The sequence below is a fragment of the Chelonia mydas genome, chromosome 23 (genome assembly GCF_015237465.2).
Source record: "Chelonia mydas isolate rCheMyd1 chromosome 23, rCheMyd1.pri.v2, whole genome shotgun sequence".
In the NCBI taxonomy this organism is placed as follows: domain Eukaryota; kingdom Metazoa; phylum Chordata; order Testudines; family Cheloniidae; genus Chelonia; species Chelonia mydas.
Window position 1 is genome coordinate 17,505,225 of NC_051263.2, and position 22,810 is coordinate 17,528,034.

At 65.0% G+C, this 22,810-nt stretch overlaps 2 protein-coding genes across 5 annotated transcripts; one reads left to right on the forward strand and one right to left on the reverse strand.

Annotated features, from left to right (window-relative positions):
* Window positions 1–1,226: 1,226 nt before the first annotated feature.
* Window positions 1,227–10,275, reverse strand: CD37 (CD37 molecule). Of its 3 annotated transcripts, none has more exons than XM_037888568.2 (9): window positions 10,133–10,275; window positions 8,267–8,340; window positions 7,917–7,989; window positions 7,282–7,406; window positions 6,474–6,548; window positions 6,234–6,338; window positions 3,915–4,115; window positions 3,678–3,761; window positions 1,227–1,920 (listed from the first exon to the last, which is right to left on the reverse strand). In XM_037888568.2, exons 2-9 carry the CDS (start codon window positions 8,330–8,332, stop codon window positions 1,843–1,845), a joined length of 807 nt encoding a protein of 268 aa, XP_037744496.1. In that variant the 5' UTR covers window positions 8,333–8,340; window positions 10,133–10,275; the 3' UTR covers window positions 1,227–1,842. The 3 variants fall into 3 exon arrangements, with proteins under 3 accessions (XP_037744496.1, XP_043390221.1, XP_043390223.1); XM_043534286.1 differs by lacking the exon at window positions 10,133–10,275 and adding an exon at window positions 9,590–9,757; XM_043534288.1 differs by lacking the exon at window positions 10,133–10,275 and adding an exon at window positions 8,414–8,437.
* A 432-nt stretch (window positions 10,276–10,707) lies between these two features.
* Window positions 10,708–22,386, forward strand: SLC6A16 (solute carrier family 6 member 16). Of its 2 annotated transcripts, XM_037888487.2 has the most exons (12): window positions 10,708–10,835; window positions 12,083–12,470; window positions 12,641–12,798; window positions 13,028–13,154; window positions 13,403–13,578; window positions 14,121–14,231; window positions 14,650–14,891; window positions 15,010–15,199; window positions 17,793–17,994; window positions 19,000–19,159; window positions 19,517–19,700; window positions 20,414–22,386. In XM_037888487.2, exons 2-12 carry the CDS (start codon window positions 12,308–12,310, stop codon window positions 20,702–20,704), a joined length of 2,004 nt encoding a protein of 667 aa, XP_037744415.1. In that variant the 5' UTR covers window positions 10,708–10,835; window positions 12,083–12,307; the 3' UTR covers window positions 20,705–22,386. The 2 variants fall into 2 exon arrangements, with proteins under 2 accessions (XP_037744415.1, XP_037744416.1); XM_037888488.2 differs by lacking the exon at window positions 10,708–10,835 and having other exon boundaries at window positions 11,720–12,470.
* Window positions 22,387–22,810: the final 424 nt, after the last annotated feature.

A 22,810-nucleotide genomic window follows, 5' to 3' on the forward strand; every position in this document is an offset into this window, starting at 1 on the left:
TGGGGCTGCTAGGCCGGACGGGGCTGGGGAGGGGCAGGACTTGTCTTTCCCCTGCACGGCCACCCTCCGTGGGGAAATCAGTCCTATCTCCAGAGGTAGGGCAGAAAGGAGGGTGGTACACCTCCCCTTCAAGCCACATTTTTTCAGGGGGCCCGCAAATTGGCTGGGACTAGCAGCTTGTAGCCCCGGCTGGGACGATCAGATCCACCTCCAGGAGCCTCCCCCAGCTGCAGGAAGCTCCACGGCCCAGTTCCAAAAGCAGCACAGAAGTGAGGGACACAACCCCCCACAGCAGCTTGGTGACCCCCCCACAATCCTCTTTTAGGTCAGGCCCCCCAGGGTTATAACACCCTGAAATTTCAGAGGTAAACAGCTGAAATTGTGAAATTTGACCAATCTTAAAACCCTCTGGCCATGAAATTGACCAAAATGGACTGGGAATTTGGTAGGGCCCTAATCATGAGGCAGTTGTTGTCTGTATTGATGTCAAGGCCCAGCGCTGCAGGGGAGTTTGGGGAAATTGGTGAACGCCCATGGCCAGGGAGCTCCGAAAGGTTCCCGCTTTGTCACCGTTCCAATCGGTCACCAGCATCGGGTGTGCAACAGGAATGGCCTGACACTGCCCTCTTCCGCCTTCGCCAGCCACGTGGCCCAGGCTGGAAATCGCACCGCTTCACGCCGGAATGATTTTCCTCGGGAGTCTGCGTGTGCTGCAAAACTGACGTTTGCCGCCAGCAACCGACGAGAATCTAGCTCCGGCCAGCCAAAATCCGCCAGGAGCAACGTCGCAGATACGCCGCCGGGAGCCAGTGCTGGTCAGGCTGGTATGTGTCTGCTTATACGGGTACCCCTCGCTCAGCGCTGGAACACAGCCCCTCTGGGGTGGGGCACGGGGGCTGGTTATTTGGGGACCCCTAGCCTGGCACTGGGACACAGCCCCTCTGGGGTGGGGTGCAGGGGCTGGTTATACAGGGACCCCTCGCTGCCCCCTCAACCTGTGCTCCTCATGCCCGTGTACGGGGAGGGGCATTATCACATTTGCAATGAGCATTTAGCAGTGGGGGGCCTCCAATACCAAATAGACCCACTGGGGGCAGCATTTACAATAGGGTCCCCAGCATTTTGGGGGGGGAGGGAGGGGAACTGGGGCAGGGAGAGGAGGGAGGGGACACGCCCTCCTGGTTAATTTTCTCCCTGCATCCCTTGCAAATACCAAAAAGGATCAATTTTTCAGGGCTGGGATCCCACATTTTTATTTTATTTACAAAGTGGATTTTACAAAAGTTGCAAATTCCTGGGGAGAGGTGAGGCAGCTGACAGATGAGGGGAATATCCCCCCAGCCTCCCATCCAGGGCCCCTGCTTCCTTCCAGTGGCAGGGAGTGGAAAGGACCAGTTTGCCCTGCTCCCCCCTCCCCCAGATCTCCACCCCCCCTCCCAAGGAGAACAACATTCAGTGGCACACAGACATATTCACACATCCCAACCTCCTGCCCCGCCCTGATTCCCCCCCACAACTACCAGGACCTCTCCCAATCCCCCCTCCCAGTTTGCACTTCCCGTCCCTACTACAGCAAACCCCACTAATAGATACCCAGAGACAGAATGAAATAGCTGCCCCATCCCTATGCCACTGCCCCGAAGGGTGAGCACAGCTCAAGCCATGGTGGGGGATGACACACCGGGGTTGGGGGGAATAGACCAGGGGCTCCGCCCCTTGCCAAGAAGGCTCAAACAGACAGGGAAAGAAAGCTGCTTCAGCCCATGCTGGATGGTCCCAGTTGGGGGGCGGTGGATCATGCCCATCTGCTCTCCCTCCACCCCCTGGAGCGGGAGGGGTTTCCTAGGAGTATCGGGTCAGCTTGTCGTAGTTCTGGCCCATGTTTCTAAACAGAAACATCGATAACATCATGAGACAGAGCTGGGGGGAGAGAGAGAGAGTGTGTTACTGGAGGGATCCCACTTTTCACGCCAACCATCCCACTACTCCCATCAACCATCCCCTGACAAGCTGGGGTGGAGGGAGAGTTACTGAAAGGATCCCACTCCTCACACCAACCATTCCCTGGCAAGCTGGTGCCATGGGGAGAGAGAGTTAATGGAGGGATCCCACCAACTATCCCCCACAGAGCTGGGGGTCGGGAGAGTTAATGGAGGAATCCCAATCATCCCCCACATAGCTGGGAGAGTTAATGAGGGATCCCACTGCTATTATCAACCACCCCCACAGAGCTGTGGGAGGGAGTTGAGAGATCCCACTTTTCCCACCAACCATCCCCTGCACAGCCTACCCCCTCCACCCCAGCGGCTCCGTGTGAGTGGGGTCAGGTGGGCCTACCGCCCCCAACAATGCAGCCACACACCCCTGCGAGAAGGCCCCTGAAATCAATGCTGTGATGGGGGATGGGAAGAGGTTGGAGGTGAAGAGGGTGATGGAGGTAGATGATCAGAGGTGGAGTCAGCTCCTGAGTCATTCAGGGGTCAATCCCACAAGTCTGGCGATTCCCTGAAATCTCTCTGTCCCCTGCGCCCCGCTCCCTGCAGCACAGCGCCCCCTAGCGCCACCCTGGGGCTTTGGGGCCAGCCCTGCCCCAGGGGAGAGTGCCCCCCACTGGAATAACCACTTCTCCTAACTCCCTCATTCTTTCCACAGATACTTTATTAGGGGATGCTGGGGGGGGGGGTCTCCCCGTCTCCTGTCTAGGGGGCCCCCTGCGGGGCTCTCAGGCGATGCACTGCCGACCCCCCCAGCGATAGGCCAGGCCCCTGGGCTGGGGGCTGCCCTGGAGCTGCTGCATCTCCTGCTCTGGCCCCTGGGAGGCGCCGAACGATTCCTCTCGGAGCAGGGAGCACACCATGGACATGGCGTGGATCTGGGGGGAGGAGACGGGGCTGATGGGGGGGGGGGATCTGAGCTATTCCCCCTCTACCCCCCAGGTTCCCTCCTCCCTGTCCCCATCCCCGGGGTAAGTTACCTTGCCAGTACTCCTGATACATGGGTCTGGTGCAGCAGGAGGGAAAGGGTTAACGGGGTCAGTATGGGGCAGAGACAGGGCTGGGGGGGAAGCACGGGGAGGGGATGGCCCGGGACACGCTCAGACACATGTGTTAACACCAGTGACCCACATGCGGGTGAGGTAACACAGGTGTGCAGGGACACACAGAGAGGGACATGCATGGCCCACGCACGCACCAACACTCATGGAAACATGCACAAGCCCCTCACACACGCACACCAACGCGCACACTCAACCCCCAGCTGCAGGAAGGTGTGTGGGCACAGGCACGCACCGACACATGTGGGGACACGAGTTGGGCAGGAACACAGGCCCCAAAACGCATGCAGAACGACACACGCGCGTGCAGATATGCCCAAGTCACCGCCCCACACTGCCGCCACACGTGCACACTGGCGCCACCTGCTGGGGAAGGTCAGGATTTCCTGGGAGCCACTGGCGAGTCTCCTGCACTCCAGGGTGCTGGCCAGCGCCAGGCACAGCAGCTGTAGGAACTGGGCGGGGGACTGAGTCATGCGGGGGGAGATCCCACATCCCCCCCAAGCTCAGCCATGGATCAATCCCCCCCAGCCTTCCCCCACAGTGCCCCCTGGTGCTGATTCCCCATCCGCGGGGGGTGGCCCTGCTCCCCAACCCCGCCCATGCCCCCCAGGTCTGTTACCTCCATCAGGGCGATGCCCAGGCAGATGCCCACGATGCTGATGATGTTATTGGCCAGCCAGCCCTGGACGCTGTTTGCGCAGCCCTGATTGGATGACAGCAGGGAGAGGGGGCGGGGTCAGAACACTGGCACCTACTACAAAATCCTTTCCCCACAACCGTGCCAGTTGCGAGCTTCCCCACAGCAGTGCCCCCAGCCGGGGACTCCGGCGCTGCGAGCTTCTCAGGCAGCACTCACCTGCTTGTAGACCGGCCAGTCCCCCTGGGCGGTGCAGAACCCAGTGGCCTGCTGCATGGCCGGGGCCTCGGTGGTGTTGGTGCTGCGCTCACCAGGGCTGGAGCTGTTGTGACAGGAGCAGGGGTACAGGATGTGGGAGGAGTTGTCCACAACTGGGTTCTGGTGCCAGTCCAGGTACGAGTTCCAGCCACAGCACTGGAGCTGCCAGGAGATGGGGGGACAGTGGGAGGGCATGGATGAGCCAGAGACCATGGTGTCAACCAGCAGAGGCATGGGGCAGCGGGGGCGTGCACAGGGGTTTCCAGCAGGGTGGATACAAATCAATGATTTAAAAAAAAAAAAAATTAAAAATCGGATTTTCTTTTATTTAAATCGGATTTTTTTGTTAAAATGCTTTTTGAGGAAAAAAGATACTTTTAATTAAGATACATTATAGCTCAAAGATACCTCCTCATGGAATAGGGATTATAAATTCTAATTCTCTAGTAGGAGACAATATATTCATGTCATGTTTAAGTTTTGTAAATGACTTCCAATAGTTCATGGATTAGAAACCCAATCTTATAAGGTTCCAGCGACTTCTGTATAGAAAGATTAACCTAAATCATCTACCCAATGGGACTCAGGGCTCAGTCGGGCAGATCCCATCAGAGATGCTTAGTTTTGCAGTTCTCAAACTGTGGATTTGTCTCCCCCAGAGGTAACGTGCTTGTTAACAGCAAAAATGTTTTGAAATAAATAAATAATATATAAAGGTGAGAAATAACCGACCTCAACCCTTGTCCCTCTGCAAATTTGTGTCCACAGAGTCAACCTCGCTCTAAAAGTGCAAAGTTTCAAAAAGTTCAATGAATAGAAGATTGTTGGGGGCGGAATAGATCTGGACAAGGAGAAGACGTCCGGAGAAAAATGTGAGAAGCGAGGGACATACGCTTGTTTTGTTAAAATATTACATGTTTGCTGCTGAAGAAAAAAAATCCAGAACACTTCATGTTGTTGGTTTAGTTAAACAAAACGTTTCAATGTCTGTCTGGTGATGTTCTCCTCCTAACGCAGCCTGGCCAGAAAATCCTCCAACTATTCATGATTAACCTGAAGAATTGGAGATATTTATGAAGTCACTGGGAGATGAACTATCTGCTTCAATTACTTTAGGTAAATGAAATAACCAATGATTCGTTTTCTGACATCACTGTAAAACTAATCTGAAAAGTTTTCAAAATAAATCACTGTGTAAAAATGTATAGTGTGTCCCTTCTAAAAACGAAGCCGACATGTATAGTTGTGAAGAATATGTATTAAGGTTATAACAACCAACAAGAATGCACTTTTATGTAGAAAACCATGATTAAATCGAGTCTTCCTAACTCGAGATTTAAATCAAATCCACCCTGGGGCCTGATGTCTACATAGCTGGGCACCCAGGGGCGGCCTGTGGGGTCTCTCCCCACAGCGTGAGGTGGCCGCAGGGGCCAGATTTAAGCAGTTTTGTCGGTGGCGAAGCGGGAAGCGTCAGTAACGCTTTTGTGCTGCCTAGGCGTGCCTCAGTTTCCCCCCATAAGGTGCATTGTCACCCTGCTGCAGAGAAAGGGTTAACACTGCTCCTTGCGTGGCACAGAGGAGTCACCTGCTGTCTGTGGGGAACGACTGGGCCGCTCAAGAACTGGCTGAACCCGATCCAGAATCTTATCGGGTTCGGAGAGACGCTGAGACCCGAATCCCCCCCGCAAACGACTGAACAATCGAGGCCCCCCAGGGGTGGGCGAGGGACCAACCAGCTGGAGAACGAAGGGGGAAAAGGGGCCGGAAACGAAGGACGCAGGGACGGGGGGGCCATTCACCGGAGCTGCCTGGCCGGGCCGCGGCTCAACCTCTGCCCCCGGCGCCAGCCTGCGGGGTCTGGCCAGGTCGCAGTCCGCCGTGGAGAGAGACGGGGGTCCCTGGTGGTCAACGGCCCCATCTGGGAGGCCAGGAGCCGGCCTCTCGGCGTGTGGGTCCCTGGGGGCCACCCTGCTAGTGTGGTCCAGCCGGAGGCTGGTGTCTTGTAGCCGAGTCGGTCCCAGGCTAGGGGCAGGAGGGACGAGGCTCTGCCAGGGAGCCAGCCCCCAGCTCCTCCCTCCAGTCAGCAGAAATTGATCCGATCGAGGCCCCGGCTAACGGCTCCGAGAGGAGGGACCGGACAGACGATCGGGGTGTCCCTCTTGGGAAAAGGGCCGCGACCCCTCCTGGGGGGAGCCCAGCCACACCGGGGTTTCTCTCACGAGCCAGGCTTCACAGCCAGGAGCAGGCTGTCGGGGAGCTGGGCCCCGGGGGTCTCACCTGCCCCTGAATGAAGTCCCAGCCCTGGTGCTTCTCGCCGGGGGGTCCTGCCAGGGGATAGGTCCGGATGGCGTCCTCCACGAACTCCCGCACCTTGCCACTGAGCTGCGAGGGAGAGAGGAGAGGTGACTTTCCCCCAGCCAAGGCCCTGGCGCCGCGAGCCTCGCCCGGCCCCGTGAGCTTCCCCCCGGCCGAGCCTTGCCCGGCCCCGTGAGCTTCCCCCCGGCGCGCCCCACTCACCGTGACACGCTGCGTATACAGCAGGACCCCAATGGTGATCTGGACGGCGAAGAGGAGAAAGAGGAAACCGAAATACTGGGGTCGGGGGTGGGGGAGAGAAAGGGTGTCAGTGAATCTTCTCAGCCTCAGGGGCCCCCCCCAGCTCCCTCCTCTCACCCCCACCCCTCTGCTCCTCTCCCACCTCGCCACCCATAGACAGACCAACAGACACTGACACCCCAGAACTGATGGGGGTCACCCCGCAGCTCTGCTCTGCCACTGGGCACCTGTGCTGGGTTGGACACGATCGCGCCCCCCGCCCCCCGGTTAACACCAAAATCCTTCCCCCAACCCTGGGGAGCTCAACATTCCCCTCCCCGACACCTGCACTGCCCCTCCCAGCCAGGCTGGCACCACCCCAGGCCCTCCCCCTCCCCAGAGACAGCTGCAGCTCTTCTGCTTTTCTCATTGTTTCCTCTCCCCTCCCGCCAGCAGCCTGGGCCAGGCACCATCTGTGGGGCAGAGCCCTGAAAGGATGTGGCTGCTGGGGGGGGAGGGAGGGGCGGCGGTGTGTCACATGGTGCCAGATACGATGGGAAATTGCACCAGGCCCTGAGCTCATGGGGGGGGGGGGGGGGAGACTTCCCGCATCAACCCCACTGTGACCCCAGGCTCCCAGCCCCCCACTCTAACCACTAGACCCTCCTCCGCTCCCAGAGCCAGGGAGAGAACCCCGGAGTCCTGGTTCCCAGCTCCCCCCACCCCAGACCCCACTCCCCTCCCAGACCAGGGAGAGAACCCAGGAGTCCTGGCTCGCCTGTATACTTACAAATCCCAGCATACACCTGATCTCCTTGAGGGAACCCAGGCATCCGAGGAAACCCATCAGCATGGTGATGATGCCAACTCCGGACAGGATGTAGGACCAGACCTTCAGGGCGTACAGCGAGGAACCTGGAAGGGGCCCGGGCAGAGCTCAGGGCTGGGCAGGGCGAGCAGGGGTCTGCGGGTGGGGAGTGAGGGGCACAGCAGGACGGGGGGGGCAGAGCTGGGCTGGCAGGAGGCTGCGGGTCGGGAGCGGGGGACACAGCAGGGCTGGGGGGGCAGAGCTGGGCTGGCAGGAGGCTGCGGGTCGGGAGTGGGGGACACAGCAGGGCTGGGGGGAGCAGAGCTGGGCTGGCAGGAGGCTGCGGGTCGGGAGTGAGGGGCACAGCAGGGCTGGGGGGGCAGAGCTGGACGAGCAGGGGGCTGCGGGTCGGGAGCGGGGGGCACCAGAGGGGGCTGTGGGTCAGGAGTGAGGGGGCACAGCAGGGCTGGGGGGGCAGAGCTGGACGAGCAGGGGGCTGCGGGTCGGGAGCGGGGGGCACCAGAGGGGGCTGTGGGTCAGGAGTGAGGGGGCACAGCAGGGCTGGGGGGGCAGAGCTGGACGAGTAGGGGGCTGCGGGTCGGGAGCGGGGGGCTCACCCAGGACGGCCGCGAAGCTTTGCTGGTCGATTAGGATCCAGAGGCCGAAGCTGAGGATGATACCACCCAGGAGCTGGGGGGGGAGAAAGGGGGGTTACACTGGAGGGGGGGGTTGCTCTGGCACGGGCCCCCCAGCCCGGGGAGTTCATGGGCTAGTTGGTGGCTGGCCCCAATCCAGAGATGTCTGCCCCCCACCAGCCCCAGCTGCAGCCTCCCGCGAGTCCCATCTAGGGAGGGGCAAGGGAGAGCAACCCCCCCAGCCCCAGGCCCTGCCCCCCCATCCGCCCATCACCCACACAGGCCCACCCCCCCCAGCCCCTTGGGCCCAGCCCAGGCCCCCCCACACTCACGAAGAAGAGGAGGTTGAAGAGGAAGAGGAAATATTTGGTGACGCTCAGACACCCCTGGGGAGACATGGCCGGACCTGTGGGGGGAGGGGGGACGTTAATGCTCAGGTGCAGGGACCCCAAGCCCCCCCCGACATGGACACCCCGTACCTTGGGGCAGAGACAGCTGCTGCCGGCCCAGCCCCACGGAGACCCCAGGATTCTGGGGGTGATGTCACAATGTGGGGGATGGGACACAGGACCTTCCCCCCCCCCCCCCCCGGATCCCGGGCCCGCTGTGGGGGCGAGCGGGGGAAGGGCTGACAGCAGCAGTCGCTGGTTCCGGCTGATAAGGCAACTTCCCCTGCCCCCATCACCCGTCCCTGTCCCGGGCCCGGGCCCCACATCCTCTGTCGCTTCCCACAAAGGAAACCACACGGGACCCATATGCTCCTAACTCCCGTGGGCGGCTGTGCCGGTGCCCCTCACTCCCGACCCGCAGCCCCCTGCCAGCCCGGCCCTGTCCCCCCCCAGCCCTGCCGGTGCCCCTCACTCCCGACCCGCAGCCCCCTGCCAGCCCGGCCCTGTCCCCCCCAGCCCTGCCAGTGCCCCTCACTCCCGACCCGCAGCCCCCTGCTCGCCCGGCCCTGGGCCCCCCCAGCCCTGCCAGTGCCCCTCACTCCCGACCCGCAGCCCCCTGCCAGCCCGGCCCTGTCCCCCCCGAGCCCTGCCGGTGCCCCTCACTCCCGACCCGCAGCCCCCTGCCAGCCCGGCCCTGGGCCCCCCAGCCCTGCCGGTGCCCCTCACTCCCGACCCGCAGCCCCCTGCCAGCCCGGCCCTGTCCCCCCCCAGCCCAGCCGGTGCCCCTCACTCCTGACCCGCAGCCCCCCTGCTAGCCCGGCCCTGTCCCCCCCCAGCCCTGCCGGTGCCCCTCACTCCCGACCCGCAGCCCCCTGCCAGCCCGGCCCTGTCCCCCCCCCAGCCCTGCCGGTGCCCCTCACTCCTGACCCGCAGCCCCCTGCCAGCCCGGCCCTGTCCCCCCCCAGCCCAGCCGGTGCCCCTCACTCCTGACCCGCAGCCCCCTGCTAGCCCGGCCCCGCCCCAGCCCTGCCGGTGCCCCTCACTCCCGACCCGCAGCCCCCTGCCAGCCCGGCCCCGCCCCAGCCCTGCCGGTGCCCCTCACTCCCGACCCGCAGCCCCCTGCTAGCCCGGCCCTGTCCCCCCCAGCCCTGCCGGTGCCCCTCACTCCCGACCCGCAGCCCCCTGCCAGCCTGGCCCTGCCCTGCCGGTGCCCCTCACTCCCGACCCGCAGCCCCCTGCCCCCCCAGCCCTACCGGTGCCCCTCACCCCCTGGCGCTCCCAGGAACGGATCTGGTTCTGGTTTCCCGACTTTCGGTACCCTGCCCAGCCCTGCAGCATCAGGCGGACCCAGGCGTCCGGGCGTGGCAGGGGGAGGGCCCCAGCGTGCAGAGTTCATGGCTCAGCGACACCTGAACCCAGGGCCCAATGGGGGTGAGCTAGTGTCGGGCCCCCCCGCCCCAACCCCCCCGTAGGCAGGAGTCCCCCCACCCCCCGCTGGGATCCTGCAGCCTCTGCCCCCCATTCCGCCCCCCCGGCTCTGGCTGTGGAGGGAGGGAAAGATAATGGCTTTAGCTCGCTTGGCCTGGCCCCCCCGGCCCCCCCAGTCTCCCCCCGGCCCCCCCCGCCCGCAGCACACTGGGCTCCCCGCCCTGCGCCCCACTGCCATGGGCCCCCCCGGCCACGCGCCCCCCCCCCGCGGATTTTCCATCCCTGCCTCATAATTCGCCCCCAAAACACATTTTTATTTAGACTTCTGTGCCCCCCCAACTCCATCGGCCCCCCCCCCCCCGTGTGGGGGGGGTCACTCACCGGGCTGGGGGGCCCCTGAGTGCCGGGATCGAGCCCCCCCAGGAGGAGCAGCGTCGGGGGCGGCAGGGGCTCGGGCTCCGTCTGCTCCCCCCCCCAGCAAAGTTTCAAAACTTGGTCTCGTCCCCGCCCCCGCTCGCAGCTGATTGGTCCAGGCGATGCCGGGGCGTTAACGATTAATAATCGCCCCCCCCGGCCCCCCCGCCGGATCCGCTTATGATGGGTCCGCGTCGCCGTATGGTGGGGAGACGGGGGGCGCTGGGAGGGGAGCCCTGGGGGGGGCGCTGAGAGACCCCGTGTCCCGCGGCTCCAGCAGCCGGGCCCCCTAGCCCCGCCCCCAACCGCGTCAGCCCCGCCCCCCGCCGGGCCCCGCCCCCAGCCCCGCCCCCGGCTCCTGACCCCCCCCCCCGCCGGGCCCCCATCGCCCTTGAACCCCGCCCCGCCAGGTGACGCCTAGAACGGGAGGGGGGGGCCGCGGGGGGGGCGGGGAGACGCTGCGGGGGGGGGCCGCGGGGGGGGCGGGGAGACGCTGCGCGGGAGGGGCCGCGGGGGGGGGCGGGGAGACGCTGCCCGGGGGGGGCCGCGGGGGGGGCGGGGAGACGCTGCGGGGGCGGGCCGCGGGGGGGCGGGGAGACGCTGTCCCGCCCCCGGCTGATGCAAGGCGCCTCCGAGCCACGCTGGCCCCGCGCCCCCCGCCCGGCAGCAGGTGGGACCCCGCCTGGGCTGGGGCCTTTGGGGGGCTCCTAGCGGGGGGGTCCCCGGGGGCTGGGGCCGTTGGGGGGGCTCCTAGCGGGGAGCGGGTCCCGGGGGCTGGGGCCGTGGGGGGGGCTCCTAGCGGGGGGGGGCTGGGGCCGTTGGGGGGCTGGGGCCGTTGGGGGAGCTCCTAGCGGGGAGGGTCCCTGAGGGCTGGGGCCATTGGGGGGGCTGGGGCCTTTGGGGGGCTCCTAGCGGGGAGGGGGTCCCGGGGACTGGGGCCTTTGGGGGGCTCCTAGCGGGGAGGGGGTCCCGGGGACTGGGGCCTATGGGGGGCTCCTAGCAGGAGGCGGTCCCGGGGGCTGGGGCTGTTGAGGGGGCTCCTAGCGGGGGGGCAGGGGCCATTGGGGGGGCTCTTAGCGGAGAGGGTCCCCGAGGGCTGGGGCTGTTGGGGGGGCTCCTAGCGGGAGGGGGTCCCGGGGGCTGGGGCCATTGGTGGGGGGCTCCTAGCGGGGAGGGTCCCTGAGGGCTGGGGCCATTGGTGGGGGGCTCCTAGCGGGGAGGGTCCCTGAGGGCTGGGGCCGTTGGGGGGCTCCTAGCGGGGAGGGGGTCCCTGAGGGCTGGGGCCGTTGGGGGGGCTCCTAGCAGGAGGGGGTCCCGGGGGCTGGGGCCATTGGGGGGGGACTCCTAGTGGGGAGGGTCCCTGAGGGCTGGGGCCGTTGGGGGGCTCCTAGCGGGGAGGGGGTCCCTGAGGGCTGGGGCCGTTGGGGGGGCTCCTAGCGGGGAGGGTCCCTGAGGGCTGGGGCTGTTGGGGGGGAGGCTCCTAGCAGGAGGGGGTCCCGGGGGCTGGGGCCATTGGGGGGGGACTCCTAGTGGGGGGTGTCCGCGGGGGCTGGGGTACCTGGGTACAACCCTGTGCCCCCCCCTTTTCTCAGGGGGTGACTAGTTCTGTTGAAATTGATTGTGGGAACCCGGACTCCTGGGTTCTGTCCCTGACTTGGGGGGGCTGGAGTGATACCCATTAACTTGTTTAACTTCCCTGTAATGTTGTGCGTTTCACCCTAATTATTCTGCTGCATCCCAGCACCAGGCAAGGGGTCCCCCCGTGCCCCACTCCAGAGGGGCCGCGTCCCAGCACCGGGCGAGGGGTCGCCGTGTGCCCAGCCCCCGCGCCTCACCCCAGAGTCAGCCGCGTCCCAGCCCCCCCTGCGTGAAGAGCCCCATCCGTCCTAATCGCTCCGTTGGTTTTGTTTCTCGCAGGGTTTCATTCGGGCTCTGGGGGCTGGTGAGTGAATGTGACGGGGGGCAGGGGGGAGAGTTTGCGTGAGCAGCCGACGTGTGTGCAGGGGGGCTGTGTTTGTAAGTGCGTGCGGGTGGGTGGTTCCCGGGGCTGGTGGGAGCGGGTGTGACCGAGCGTGCGAGCGAGTGTTCAGGTGCGGGCTGTTCCCGTGCCAGCGTGCTGGCCCCGGCCCCTGCCCGCCTGCCATGGAGAAGGTGAAGCCGGAGGAGGAGGGGACGAGCCCCGAGGAGCCCCCCGCCCGCCCGGCCTGGAGCAACAAGGCCGAATACATCCTGGCGCAGGTCGGCTTCTCCGTGGGCCTTGGCAACGTCTGGCGCTTCCCCTACCTATGCCACCAGAACGGCGGAGGTGAGTGGGGGGCCCGGAGGGGGTCTCAATGGTGGGGGGCGGGGCTGGGGAATGGGGGGCAGGAAAAGGTTGCTGGGGGTGGAGGTCTGGGGTCTCCAGGAGTGTGTGTCTGGTTGGGGTTTCTGTGGGCGGCTCCAGACCTGTAACCTCCCCCCCCCCCCGCCCCACAGGAGCCTTCATTCTCCTCTACCTCCTGATCCTCCTGGTGGTGGGGATCCCCCTCTTCTTCCTGGAGCTGGCGGCCGGGCAGAGCATCCGCCAGGGCAGCATCGGGGTCTGGCAGCACTTCAGCCCCCGCCTGGTCGGCATCGGTTTCGCCAGCTGCGTGGTGAGTGCGGGGGGCCCTCAGGGCACTGCTGCGGGGAAGCTCGCAGCACCGATGGGAAAATTCCTGCTGGGGGGCCTGGCCCGGTACTGGGAAACGGGTCCCCATGTCCCTGCCCCACTCTGTGGGGAGAGGGTGTCCCAGCCCCAGGGAAGGGGTCCCTGTGTGCCCAGGCCCGTCCCAGTACCGGGCAAGGGGTCCCCAGCCAGGCTCACCCCTGTCTCTGTGCCAGGTCTGCGGGTTCGTTTCTCTCTATTACAACGTGATCATCGCCTGGAGCCTCTTCTACCTCGTTAACTCCTTCCGCTCCACCCTGCCCTGGGCCAGCTGCCCCCTCGGCGCCAACCACAGCCAGCCAGGTGGGTGCTACAGCCCGGCCCCCGCCTGCCACTGGGGGGCGCCACCCTCCCTCCGGGCCCTGGCCCCCGGCGCTGCTGCAGATGGAGTGGGGGGGTGCTGCCCGGTTCTGACCCGACTGGGCTGTGGGGTGGGGAGGGAGGCTGGGCTGAAGGGGGGAGGTTCAACGCTGCCCGGTTCTGACCCGGCCGGGCTGAGGTGTGGGGTGGGGGCTGCCCGGTTCTGACCCGGCCGGGCTCTGTGTTGGCAGAACCTGAATGTGCCCAGAGCTCCCCCACCACCTACTTCTGGTACCGGAAGGCGCTGGACGTGAGCGGGTCGATCAGCGCCAGCGGGGGGGTGAGCCCGGCCCTGGCCGGCTGCCTGCTGGCTGCCTGGGCCCTGGTCTGCGGCGCCCTCATCCGGGGCATCAAGTCCTCCGGCAAGGTGAGCTCTCCCCCCCCGGTGCCCCCCCGGCTCACTGCCACCCCCACTGTCCCCTTGGCCCCACACTGCCCCCCCCCCCGGCTCACTGCCACCCCACTGCCCCCCTGGCCCCACACTGCCCCCTGCCCCCCCGGCTCACTGCCACCCCCACTGCCCCCCTAGCCCCACACTGCCCCCTGCCCCCCCGGCTCATTGCCCCCCCCACTGCTCCCCTATTGCCCTCCAGCCCGCTGCCCCCCCGTCCCATTGTGACCCCAACTGCCCCCCGGGCCTCCTTCCCCTGACCCCCTGTTGCCCTCCCACTGCCCCTCCTTCCATCACGCCCCACTGATCCCTCCCCCCACCCCGCTGCCATCCTCCTCGTTACCCCCCTGTCCGTCTGGGGTGGGCAGGGGGTCAGGCCCAGATGCTGGGGAGGCTTGTGGGGGACTAACCCATAACACTCCCCCCCCCAGGTGTGGGAGGATTCGGGATGGGGTGAGCTGGGGGGGCTGTTGGGGCGCAGAGTGAGAGCCCCCCCCTCACTGCCCCCCTCCCCCTAGGTGCTGTATTTCAGCTCCCTCTTCCCCTACCTGGTGCTGCTCTGCTTCCTGGTGCGGGGGCTGCTGCTGGACGGGGCGGCCGACGGCGTCCGCATCATGTTCACCCCCCAGGTGAGCACAGGGCCGGCCCCCCCTCCCTGGCTGGATCCCCCGGCACGAGCGCCGGCCCCTCCCCCCGGCCGGATCCCCCAGCCTGAGTTCCAGCCTCCCCCCAACCTCGGCCGGATCCCCCAGCATGAGCGCCAGGCCCCTCATCACCAGCTGGCTCCCCCTGGCATGAGCACCAGCGCGGCCCCCCCGGCCGAATCGGGTACCCCTGGCATGAGCGCCAGGCCCCCCATCCCCGGCCGGATCCCCCGGCATGAGCCCCAGCCTCCCCGGGCCGGATAAGTTCCCGCCCGACTGGAATCCCTGGCACGAGCCCCCCCAACTGGATCGGGTCCCCCTACTCTCCCCGGGGCCGGAGCCCCGGGACCCCTCGCCGGGGCTGCAGGTGCCCGGCCCATGGCTCACGCCCGGCTGCCCGCAGCTGGCAATCTGGGGCGACATGCAGGTCTGGCGCCAGGCGGCCACCCAGGTCTTCTTCTCGCTGGGGCTGGGCTTCGGGAGCGTCATCGCCTACTCCAGCTACAACGCCCGGTACAACAACTGCCACGCTGACGGGCTGCTGGTGGCCGGCATCAACTTCCTCACCTCGCTGCTGGCCACCCTGGTCGTCTTCGCCGTGCTGGGCTTCCGGGCCACCGCCGTCGCCAGGGCCTGCGTGGCAAGGTGAGCCGCTACCCCCTGCCCACCCACCCCCCCCCCCGCGCCTGTCTGCCCTCTCCCATGCTCGTCCCCCGTGCCCGGCACGTGCTGACGTGGCCTCTCCCCTCCGTCCGCCCACCAGGAACATGGAGATGCTGGCCCAGCTGCTGGGGACCGGGGCCCTGCCAACCCTGGGCCCGCCCACCATGGACCCGGCGGCGCTGTCCCCGCCAAAGTACAGCGCCTGGTACCACAGGCTGCCCCCCGAGCTGGGCACTGTGCTGCAGGGACACGGCATCACCGACTGCCGGCTGGAGGACGAGATGAACAAGGTGCCCAGGGACGGGGGAGGGTCCCCGTGTACCCTGCGCCCTGACCCCGGGTGGGGGCGGGGGGAGGCTGTGTAACCCGCACCCCGACACAGGAGGGGGGGCCCCGTGTACCCTGCTCCCCACCTGGAGGGGGGGCTCCATGTACCCACGCCCAACCACGGAGAACAGCACAATAAAGACAATGGATTTCAAGAAAGCAGACTGTAGCAAACTCAGGGAGTTGGTAGGTAAAATCCCCTGGGAAGCAAGTCTAAGGGGAAAAACAATTGATGACAGTCGGCCGTTTTTCAAGGAGACGTTATTAAGGGCACAAGAGGAAACTATCCCCCTGTGTCGGAAAGATGGGAAGTCTGGCCCGAGACCACCCTGGCTTAACCAGGAGATTGTCAATGATCTAAAACTCAGTAGAGTCCTACAAAAAGTGGAAACTCGGTCAAATTACAAAGGGTGAATATAAACAAATAACGCAAGTATGTAGGGACCAAATTTGAAAGGCCAAGGCACAAAGCGAGATCAAACTAGCTAGGGACATAAAAGGAAACAAGAAAACTTTCTACACATACCTTAGAAGAAGCCCAAGGACAGGGTAGGCCCGTTACTCGATGAGGGGGGAAAGACAATAACCGAAAACATGGAAATGGCAGAGGTGCTTAATGACGTCTTGGTTTCGGTTTTCACCAAGAAGGTTGGTGGTGATCGGACGTCTAACATAGTCAATGCCAGTGAGAATGAGGTAGGATCAGTGTCTAAAATAGGGAAAGAACAAGTCAAAAATGACTTAGACAAGTTAGATGTCTTCAAATCACCAGGGCCTGATGAAATGCGTCCTGGAATACTCCAGGAGCTGACTGAGGAGATATCGGAGCCATTAGCGATTGTCTCTGAAAAGCCCTGGAAGACGGGAGAGATTCCAGAAGACTGGAAAAGGGCAAATCTAGTGCCCGTCTATACAAAGGGGAATAAGGACAACCCGGGGAATTACAGACCCTTCAGCTTAACTTCTGTACCCGGAAAGATAATGGAGCAAATAATTAAGCAATCAATTTCCAAACATCTAGAAGATAATAAGGTGATAAGTGACAGTCAGCATGGATTTGTCAAAAACAAATCGTGTCAAATCAACCTGAAAGCTTTCTTGGACAAGGTAACAAGCCTCATGGCCGGGGGGAGGCGGCTGACCTGCTATATCTTGACTTTAGTGAAGTTTTGATACTGTCTCGCGTGACCTTCTCATAAATAAACCAGGGAAATGCAACCTAGATGGAGCTACTATAAGGTGGGTGCAAAACTGGTTGGAAACCTGCTCCCAGAGCGTAGTTATCTGTCGTTCCCAGTCATGCGGGAAGGGCATCATGAGCGGGGTCCCGCAGGGATTGGTTCTGGGTCCGGTTCTGTTCAATATCTTCAGCAAGGATTTAGATAATAGCACAGAGAGGACACTGATAAAGTTTGCAGACGATACTGAGCTGGGAGGGGTTGCAAGTGCTTTGGGGAATAGGATTAAACTTCAAAATGATCCGGACAAACTGGAGAAATGGTCGGAAGTAAATCAGATGAAATTCAATCAGGACAAATGCAAAGTTCTCCGCTTCGGAAGGAACAATCAGTTGCACGCATACAAAACAGCAGTGACGGCCTAGGAAGGGGTCCTGCGGAAAGGGATCCGGGGGTCAGAGTGGATCACAAGCTGAATATGAGTCAACCGTGTCACGCTGCTGCAGAAAAAGCGAACCTCGTTCTGGGCTGTAGCAGCAGGAGCGTTGTAAGCCAGACGCGAGAAGTGAATCATCCGCGCTGCTCTGGTCTCAGCAGGAGTATCGGGTCCAGTTCTGGGCGCCACGTTTCAGGAGAGAGGGGGCCAAATTGGAGAAGGTCCAGAGAAGAGCGAGAAAAATGATTCAGGGTCTAGAAAACACGCGCTCTGGGGGAAGATTGAAAAACTGGGGTTTGTTTAGTCTGGAGAAGAGAAGACCGAGAGGGGACATGAGAACAGGCCTACGATTCTAGATACCCATGCCCCACCCGAGGGGGGGCGCATCCCTGCACCGGGTGAGGGGCCCCCCACCTGGGGGGGCCCATATACCCAGCTCCGGCACCTCACCCCAGAGGAGCCGCATCCCTGCACCGGGTGAGGGGCCCCCGACCCGGGGGGGGGCCCATATACCCAGCTCCGGCGCCCCACCCCAGAGGAGCCGCATCCCTGCACCGGGTGAGGGGCCCCCGACCCGGGGGGGGGGCCATATACCCAGCTCCGGCGCCCCACCCCAGAGGAGCCGCATCCCTGCACCGGGTGAGGGGCCCCCGACCCGGGGGGGGCCCATATACCCAGCTCCGGCACCTCACCCCAGAGGAGCCGCATCCCTGCACCGGGTGAGGGGCCCCCGACCCGGGGGGGGGCCCATATACCCAGCTCCGGCGCCCCACCCCAGAGGAGCCGCATCCCTGCGCCGGGTGAGGGGCCACTGTACCCCGATCCAGGGGGGGCCCATACACCCAACTCCAGCGTCTCACCCCAGAGGACCCACATCCCAGCGCCGGGCGAGGGGTCCCCGTGTACCCGGTGCCTCACCCGGTCTCCATCTCTCCCCCACAGGGCGTGGAGGGCACCGGCCTGGCCTTCATCACCTTCACGGAGGCCATGACCCTGTTCCCGGCCTCCCCGTTCTGGTCCGTCCTCTTCTTCCTCATGCTACTGAACCTGGGGCTGAGCACCATGCTGGGGAACATGCAGGGCATCCTCACCCCCCTGCTGGACCGCTACCCCGCCCTGCAGCGCCGGGCCGCCCTCTTCACCGGTAGGGCGGGGCCCGGGGGGGGGGAGCGGGGGTATGTGCGTGACTCTGCATGTGGGGGGATTTGCACATGAATGGGGGAAGATTTCTGGGGTGCCAGGCTCTGCCCCCCAGTGCGGCAGGGGGAACGTGGGGGGTCCCAGGCTGTCTTGCCCTAGGGTTGCCCCGGTTTTCACTGCCGACCGGGCCGTTAAAAGTCCGGAAGCTGCCCCCAACGCCGGCTCCACAGCTCCCGGGGGCTGCAGGGACCTGGCGTCCGCTTCCTGGGAGCCCCCTCCTTCATGCCAAACCCCTCATCTCTGGCCCCACTCCAGAGCCCTCCCCAACCCCCGGCCCCAGCTCAGAGCCCGCACCCCCAGCTGGATCCCATGCCCCCTCCCACACTCCAAACCCTGGGCCCGAGCCTGGTGAAAGGGTGGGGGAGATGGAGTGGGAAGGGGTGGGGGCAGGGGCGGGGCCAAAGTGTTCAGTTTTGTGCTATTAGAAAGTTGGGAACCCTACTCTGCCCCCCAGTACTGTGGGGGGTACGCGAGGGTCCCAGGCTCTCCCCCCAACCCAGTGCTGTGCTGTGGGGAGACGTGGGGGTCCCAGGTTCTCTCTCTCTCTCTCTTCCCTCCCCCCATGCTGTGTTGTGGGGGATTGTGGGGGTCCCAGGCTCGCTCTCTTCCCCCCCCCAGTGCTGTGTTGTGGGGGGACGTGGGGGTCCCAGGCTCTCTCTCTTCCCCCCCCAGTGCTGTGTTGTGGGGGGACGTGGGGGTCCCAGGCTCTCTCTCTTCCCCCCCCAGTGCTGTGTTGTGGGGGGACGTGGGGGTCCCAGGCTCTCTCTCTCTCTCTCCCCAACCCGTGCTGTGTTGTGGGGGGACGTGGGGGTCCCAGGCTCTCTCTCTCCCCAACCCGTGCTGTGTTGTGGGGGGACGTGGGGGTCCCAGGCGCTCTCTCTCCCCAACCCGTGCTGTGTTGTGGGGGGACGTGGGGGTCCCAGGCTCTCTCTCTCTCTCCCCCCCCCAGTGCTGTGTTGCACCAGTGGGTTCCTGCTGGGGCTGATGTTCGTGCAGCGCTCGGGCAGCTACTTCGTCTCCATGTTCGACGACTACTCGGCCACCCTGCCCCTGGTGGCCGTTGTGGCCTGCGAGGCCGTGTCCGTGGCCTGGGTCTACGGGGCGGACAGGTACCAGCCCCTCCTCCCCCCCCCCCCGGGGGTCCTTTTCCCTCCCCTCTAGGCCTACAGGGTGAACAGGTACCCGCCCCCTGCCCCTCCCACCTCCTGGGGCCCCCTGCCCTTCCCCCTCAAGGGTCCCTCCCCTCCCCACTGGGGCCTGGCTCTATGGGGTGCACAGGTGCCCCCTCCCAGGCCCCGCCCCTGGAGCCCTTCTCCCTTGACCCCCGGTTCCCCCTGGGCCCAACCCCTGAACCCCTCCCCCCCCCGGATCTCTGCCCTTCCCCCCATGGCCTGGCTCTGTGGGGGGGGCTGGGGAGCCCCAGGCCTGGCCCCCCTCCCCCGTGGCTGACCCCTGTCCCCCTGCAGGTTCCTGGGGGAGGTGGAGATCATGCTGGGCTGGAAGCCCTGGGGCCGGGGCTGGCGGCCCTGGCGGGTCTACGGCTGCATGTGGCGTTACAGCAGCCTGCTGGCCATGCTGGGGCTGCTGCTGGCCAGCCTGGGGCATATCTGCCGCAGCCCCCCAACCTACCAGATCTGGGACCGGGCGCAGGTGAGACCCCCTGGCCGGGGAGACGGGACGCCGGGGCGGAAGGGCCTGTGGGTCAGGTCTGGGCGGGGAGCCGGGGCAGAGGGGCCCCTGGGTCAGGTCTGGGCGGGGTGGAGGGGCTTGTGGGTCAGGTCTGGGTGGAGAGCCGGGGGAGAGGGGCCCATGGGTCAGGTCTGGGTGGGGAGCTGGGGCAAAGGGGCCCGTGGGTCGGGTCTGGGTGGGGTGGAGGGGCTTGTGGGTCGGGTCTGGGCGGGGAGGTGGGACACCGGGGCGGAGGGGCCCGTGGGTCGGATCTGGGCGGGGAGCCGGGGTAGATGGGCCCGTGGGTCAGGTTTGTGTGCGGGGAGCCTTGGGTCGGGTCAGGGCGGGGAGGCGGGGCAGAGGGTCCCGTGGGTCGGGGAGCCGGGACGCCGGGGCAGATGGGCCCGTGGGTCAGGTTTGCGTGCGGGGAGCCTTGGGTCGGGTCAGGGCGGGGAGGCGGGGCAGAGGGGCCCGTGGGTCGGGGAGCCGGGACGCCGGGGCAGATGGGCCCGTGGGTCAGGTTTGCGTGCGGGGAGCCTTGGGTCGGGTCAGGGCGGGGAGGCGGGGCAGAGGGGCCCTTGGGTCGGGTCAGGGCGGGGAGGCGGGGCAGAGGGGCCCGTGGGTCGGGGAGCCGGGACGCCGGGGCAGATGGGCACACAGGCCCGGGCAGCTTTGACCCTCGGCCTGTCTCGCAGGCGGAGGAGACGCGGGTGCCGTACCCGCCCTGGGCGCTGGCCATGCTGATCTCGCTCATCGTCGCGGCCACCCTGCCCATCCCCGCGCTCTACCTCCGGCAGCTGGCGCGGGAGTGGCAGGCGCGGGGCCGCCAGCAGGGGGCGCCCCCCCGAGGGGAGCTGGAGCTGGAGGAGGCGGAGAGCCCGGCTGACCCCGAGCGCTCGGCCAACGGGTACCTGCCCGTCCGCACCCAGGAGCCCCCCGGGCGGGGAGAAGAGGCCAGGGCCCCCCTACGGGGGGGGCCAAAGTAACGGGGGGGGGGGGATAAGGGGGTGGAGGGCAAAGGTCAGAGGTCATTGGAGGGGAGTGTCTGTGACCCCTCCCCATGAGTGGGGCTGGCTCTCCATGGTGTGCGGCCCCCTGCCCAGGGCGGGCGCTAGGCCCGATTGGGGGAGCTGGGAGAGAGCGGAGGACTCCCATTGGTGGGTCACAAGAAGGCGCCTTCTCTGATTGGTGGAGGGGGAAGCGCTGATCGCTTGCTGCCTGGAGCCAAAAGACCAATAAGGGGAAGGAAGAACAAAGCAACCCCCGATTGGCAGACCCATGCGGCGCAGCGGCCTCTGATTGGTGGGCTGAGGAGGATTTCTCCCCCGCCCCGCCCTCCAATGGAGGGGGGAGGGAGGGGAGACCAACCTGCTGTGCAGGTCCCCTCACCCCCTTCTCTCTTCTTTACACTCGGGGTGGCCACGTTGTTCCCAGGGCGTTGCCCGGGGGCGGCCATGTTGTCTTCCTCCTAATGCCACCCGCCCTGGGGCACGTGTCCCATCCTCTGTCCCCGCCTTTGGGGCCTTCTTAGAAACATGGTGCTAACTAACCCCACTCCTGTCGGGTCTGGAGCCACCAGCCCCCCGCGCTTGCCAAGCCTGGCCTAGCTGGGCCCTACACAAGTGCCTAAGCCTCTGGGGTACAGGGGGGCGTCTGCCAAGATATGGGGCCAGATTTCGTTGTTGGGGTCCAGGCCATTGACAGCCACAGCCCAAGGCCCCCCAGCGCTGCCCCCCGCTGCTATCTACACCAGTTGTTGCAACAATATGGAGGGGGAAAGCCCCGTGTGGATCCAGCTGCTGTGTCGGGCGGAGGGCAGCTGTTGTCTACACTAATGGTAGCAACAGTGACATGGGGAAGCAGGGTCTGTGGGGCTGGCTGGCCCTGCTGGCTCTGTCTCCCGCATTGCACTGGTCTGAACTTGCAGGGGCGGCAGTCGGACACCTAGGGCCTCTTTTTAAAGGGAAAGTTGCCACGATGCTGCTGGTCCTGGTGTGTTTTGGCAGGCCAGTGGGGCAGGTCTTATTCCCCCTCGAGCTAACGGGGGAGGGGTCACCCCATAGACTCCACGGCGAAGAACAGAGAGGGGCTGAGCCCCACAGAGTTAATGCATTGTCATATAGCCATTCCCCGTCCATCCCTCATGTCATCCAATCCCCATCTATCCATGGCTCTATTTCCCTCCTCCCCCTGCCCCAAGGTGCCTCCAGGGCTCAGCCCCTCTCTCCGTCTGACCCACTGGTCCTGGAACGAGAAGATTCTGTCTGACGGACCCTGACAGACTCACCCGACAGCCACAACTGTCCATGCCAGGAGGGGGCTGGGCAAGGCCTCCGTACTCCAGTTCAGTTCTTGGCCTGGCCGCCAGCTCCCCTGCCTTGCTTGGCCTCAGTTTTCCCCATCTGTAAAATGGGGGTCGCGCTTCCTTGAGCTGTTTAGATTGTAAATTTCTCAGAGCAGGGTGATCTCGCTGGGCTACTGAGCAGTTTGAGGGGTGAAGGGGGGAGAATCTGGAAATCTCTTGCCCACTCTTTGGGAGCTCTTGCTGGCCCGCAGGTGCCAGGGATGGGCTGGAGTTCCAGGGGCGGAGGGCGTGGGAGGGTGTGTTATTGACTGTATTGTTTTCATGGTGCTATTATTACCTGAAGAATAAAGGTGTTTTGCTCACGCCAAGCAGGGTGGTGATTGCGAGCCCGTGGGGAGAGACCAGAGCGCACCCCAGGCAGCTGCGGGTGACGGCGGTAGAGCCAGGCGCGGAGCCCTGACTAGGTTGTGGGAGGAGATGTGGGCGCAGCGGCCCTGCCCGGTGCCCCAGGGTTACATGGAGCTGGGGTGATGGCTCCTCCCTAGCGCTATGCCATGGCACGTGTGTGGCACCCACTGTGCGCCCCGCCACCGCCTTCGCTCCACGTGGGCTCCGCTCAATCACGCGAGCAGGGCAATGGCCTGGGGCCGACGACTGCCTCTTGCGGCCCACGGGTATGTGGCTGAGGCTCCCGTCCGCAGTGCCCCCAGGATGGCCCTGAGCTGGGCGGGTCTCGTCCCCAGTGTTCACGGCGTGGCCCGGAGCCTGTCATGGAGTGTGGGGGAGA

Coding starts and splice junctions, on each gene's coding strand:
- CD37 (XM_043534286.1), bottom strand. CDS start 9,719: ATGAACTCTGCACGCTGGGGCCCTCCCCCTGCCACGCCCGGACGCCTG. Junction 7,990..8,266: donor TCTTCAACCTCCTCTTCTTC/GTGAGTGTGGGG, acceptor CTCCCCCCCCAG/CTCCTGGGTGGTATCATCCT. Junction 4,116..6,233: donor GGGACTTCATTCAGGGGCAG/GTGAGACCCCCG, acceptor ATCTCCTGGCAG/CTCCAGTGCTGTGGCTGGAA.
- SLC6A16 (XM_037888487.2), top strand. CDS start 12,308: ATGGAGAAGGTGAAGCCGGAGGAGGAGGGGACGAGCCCCGAGGAGCCC. Junction 12,471..12,640: donor ATGCCACCAGAACGGCGGAG/GTGAGTGGGGGG, acceptor CCCGCCCCACAG/GAGCCTTCATTCTCCTCTAC. Junction 12,799..13,027: donor TCGGTTTCGCCAGCTGCGTG/GTGAGTGCGGGG, acceptor TCTCTGTGCCAG/GTCTGCGGGTTCGTTTCTCT.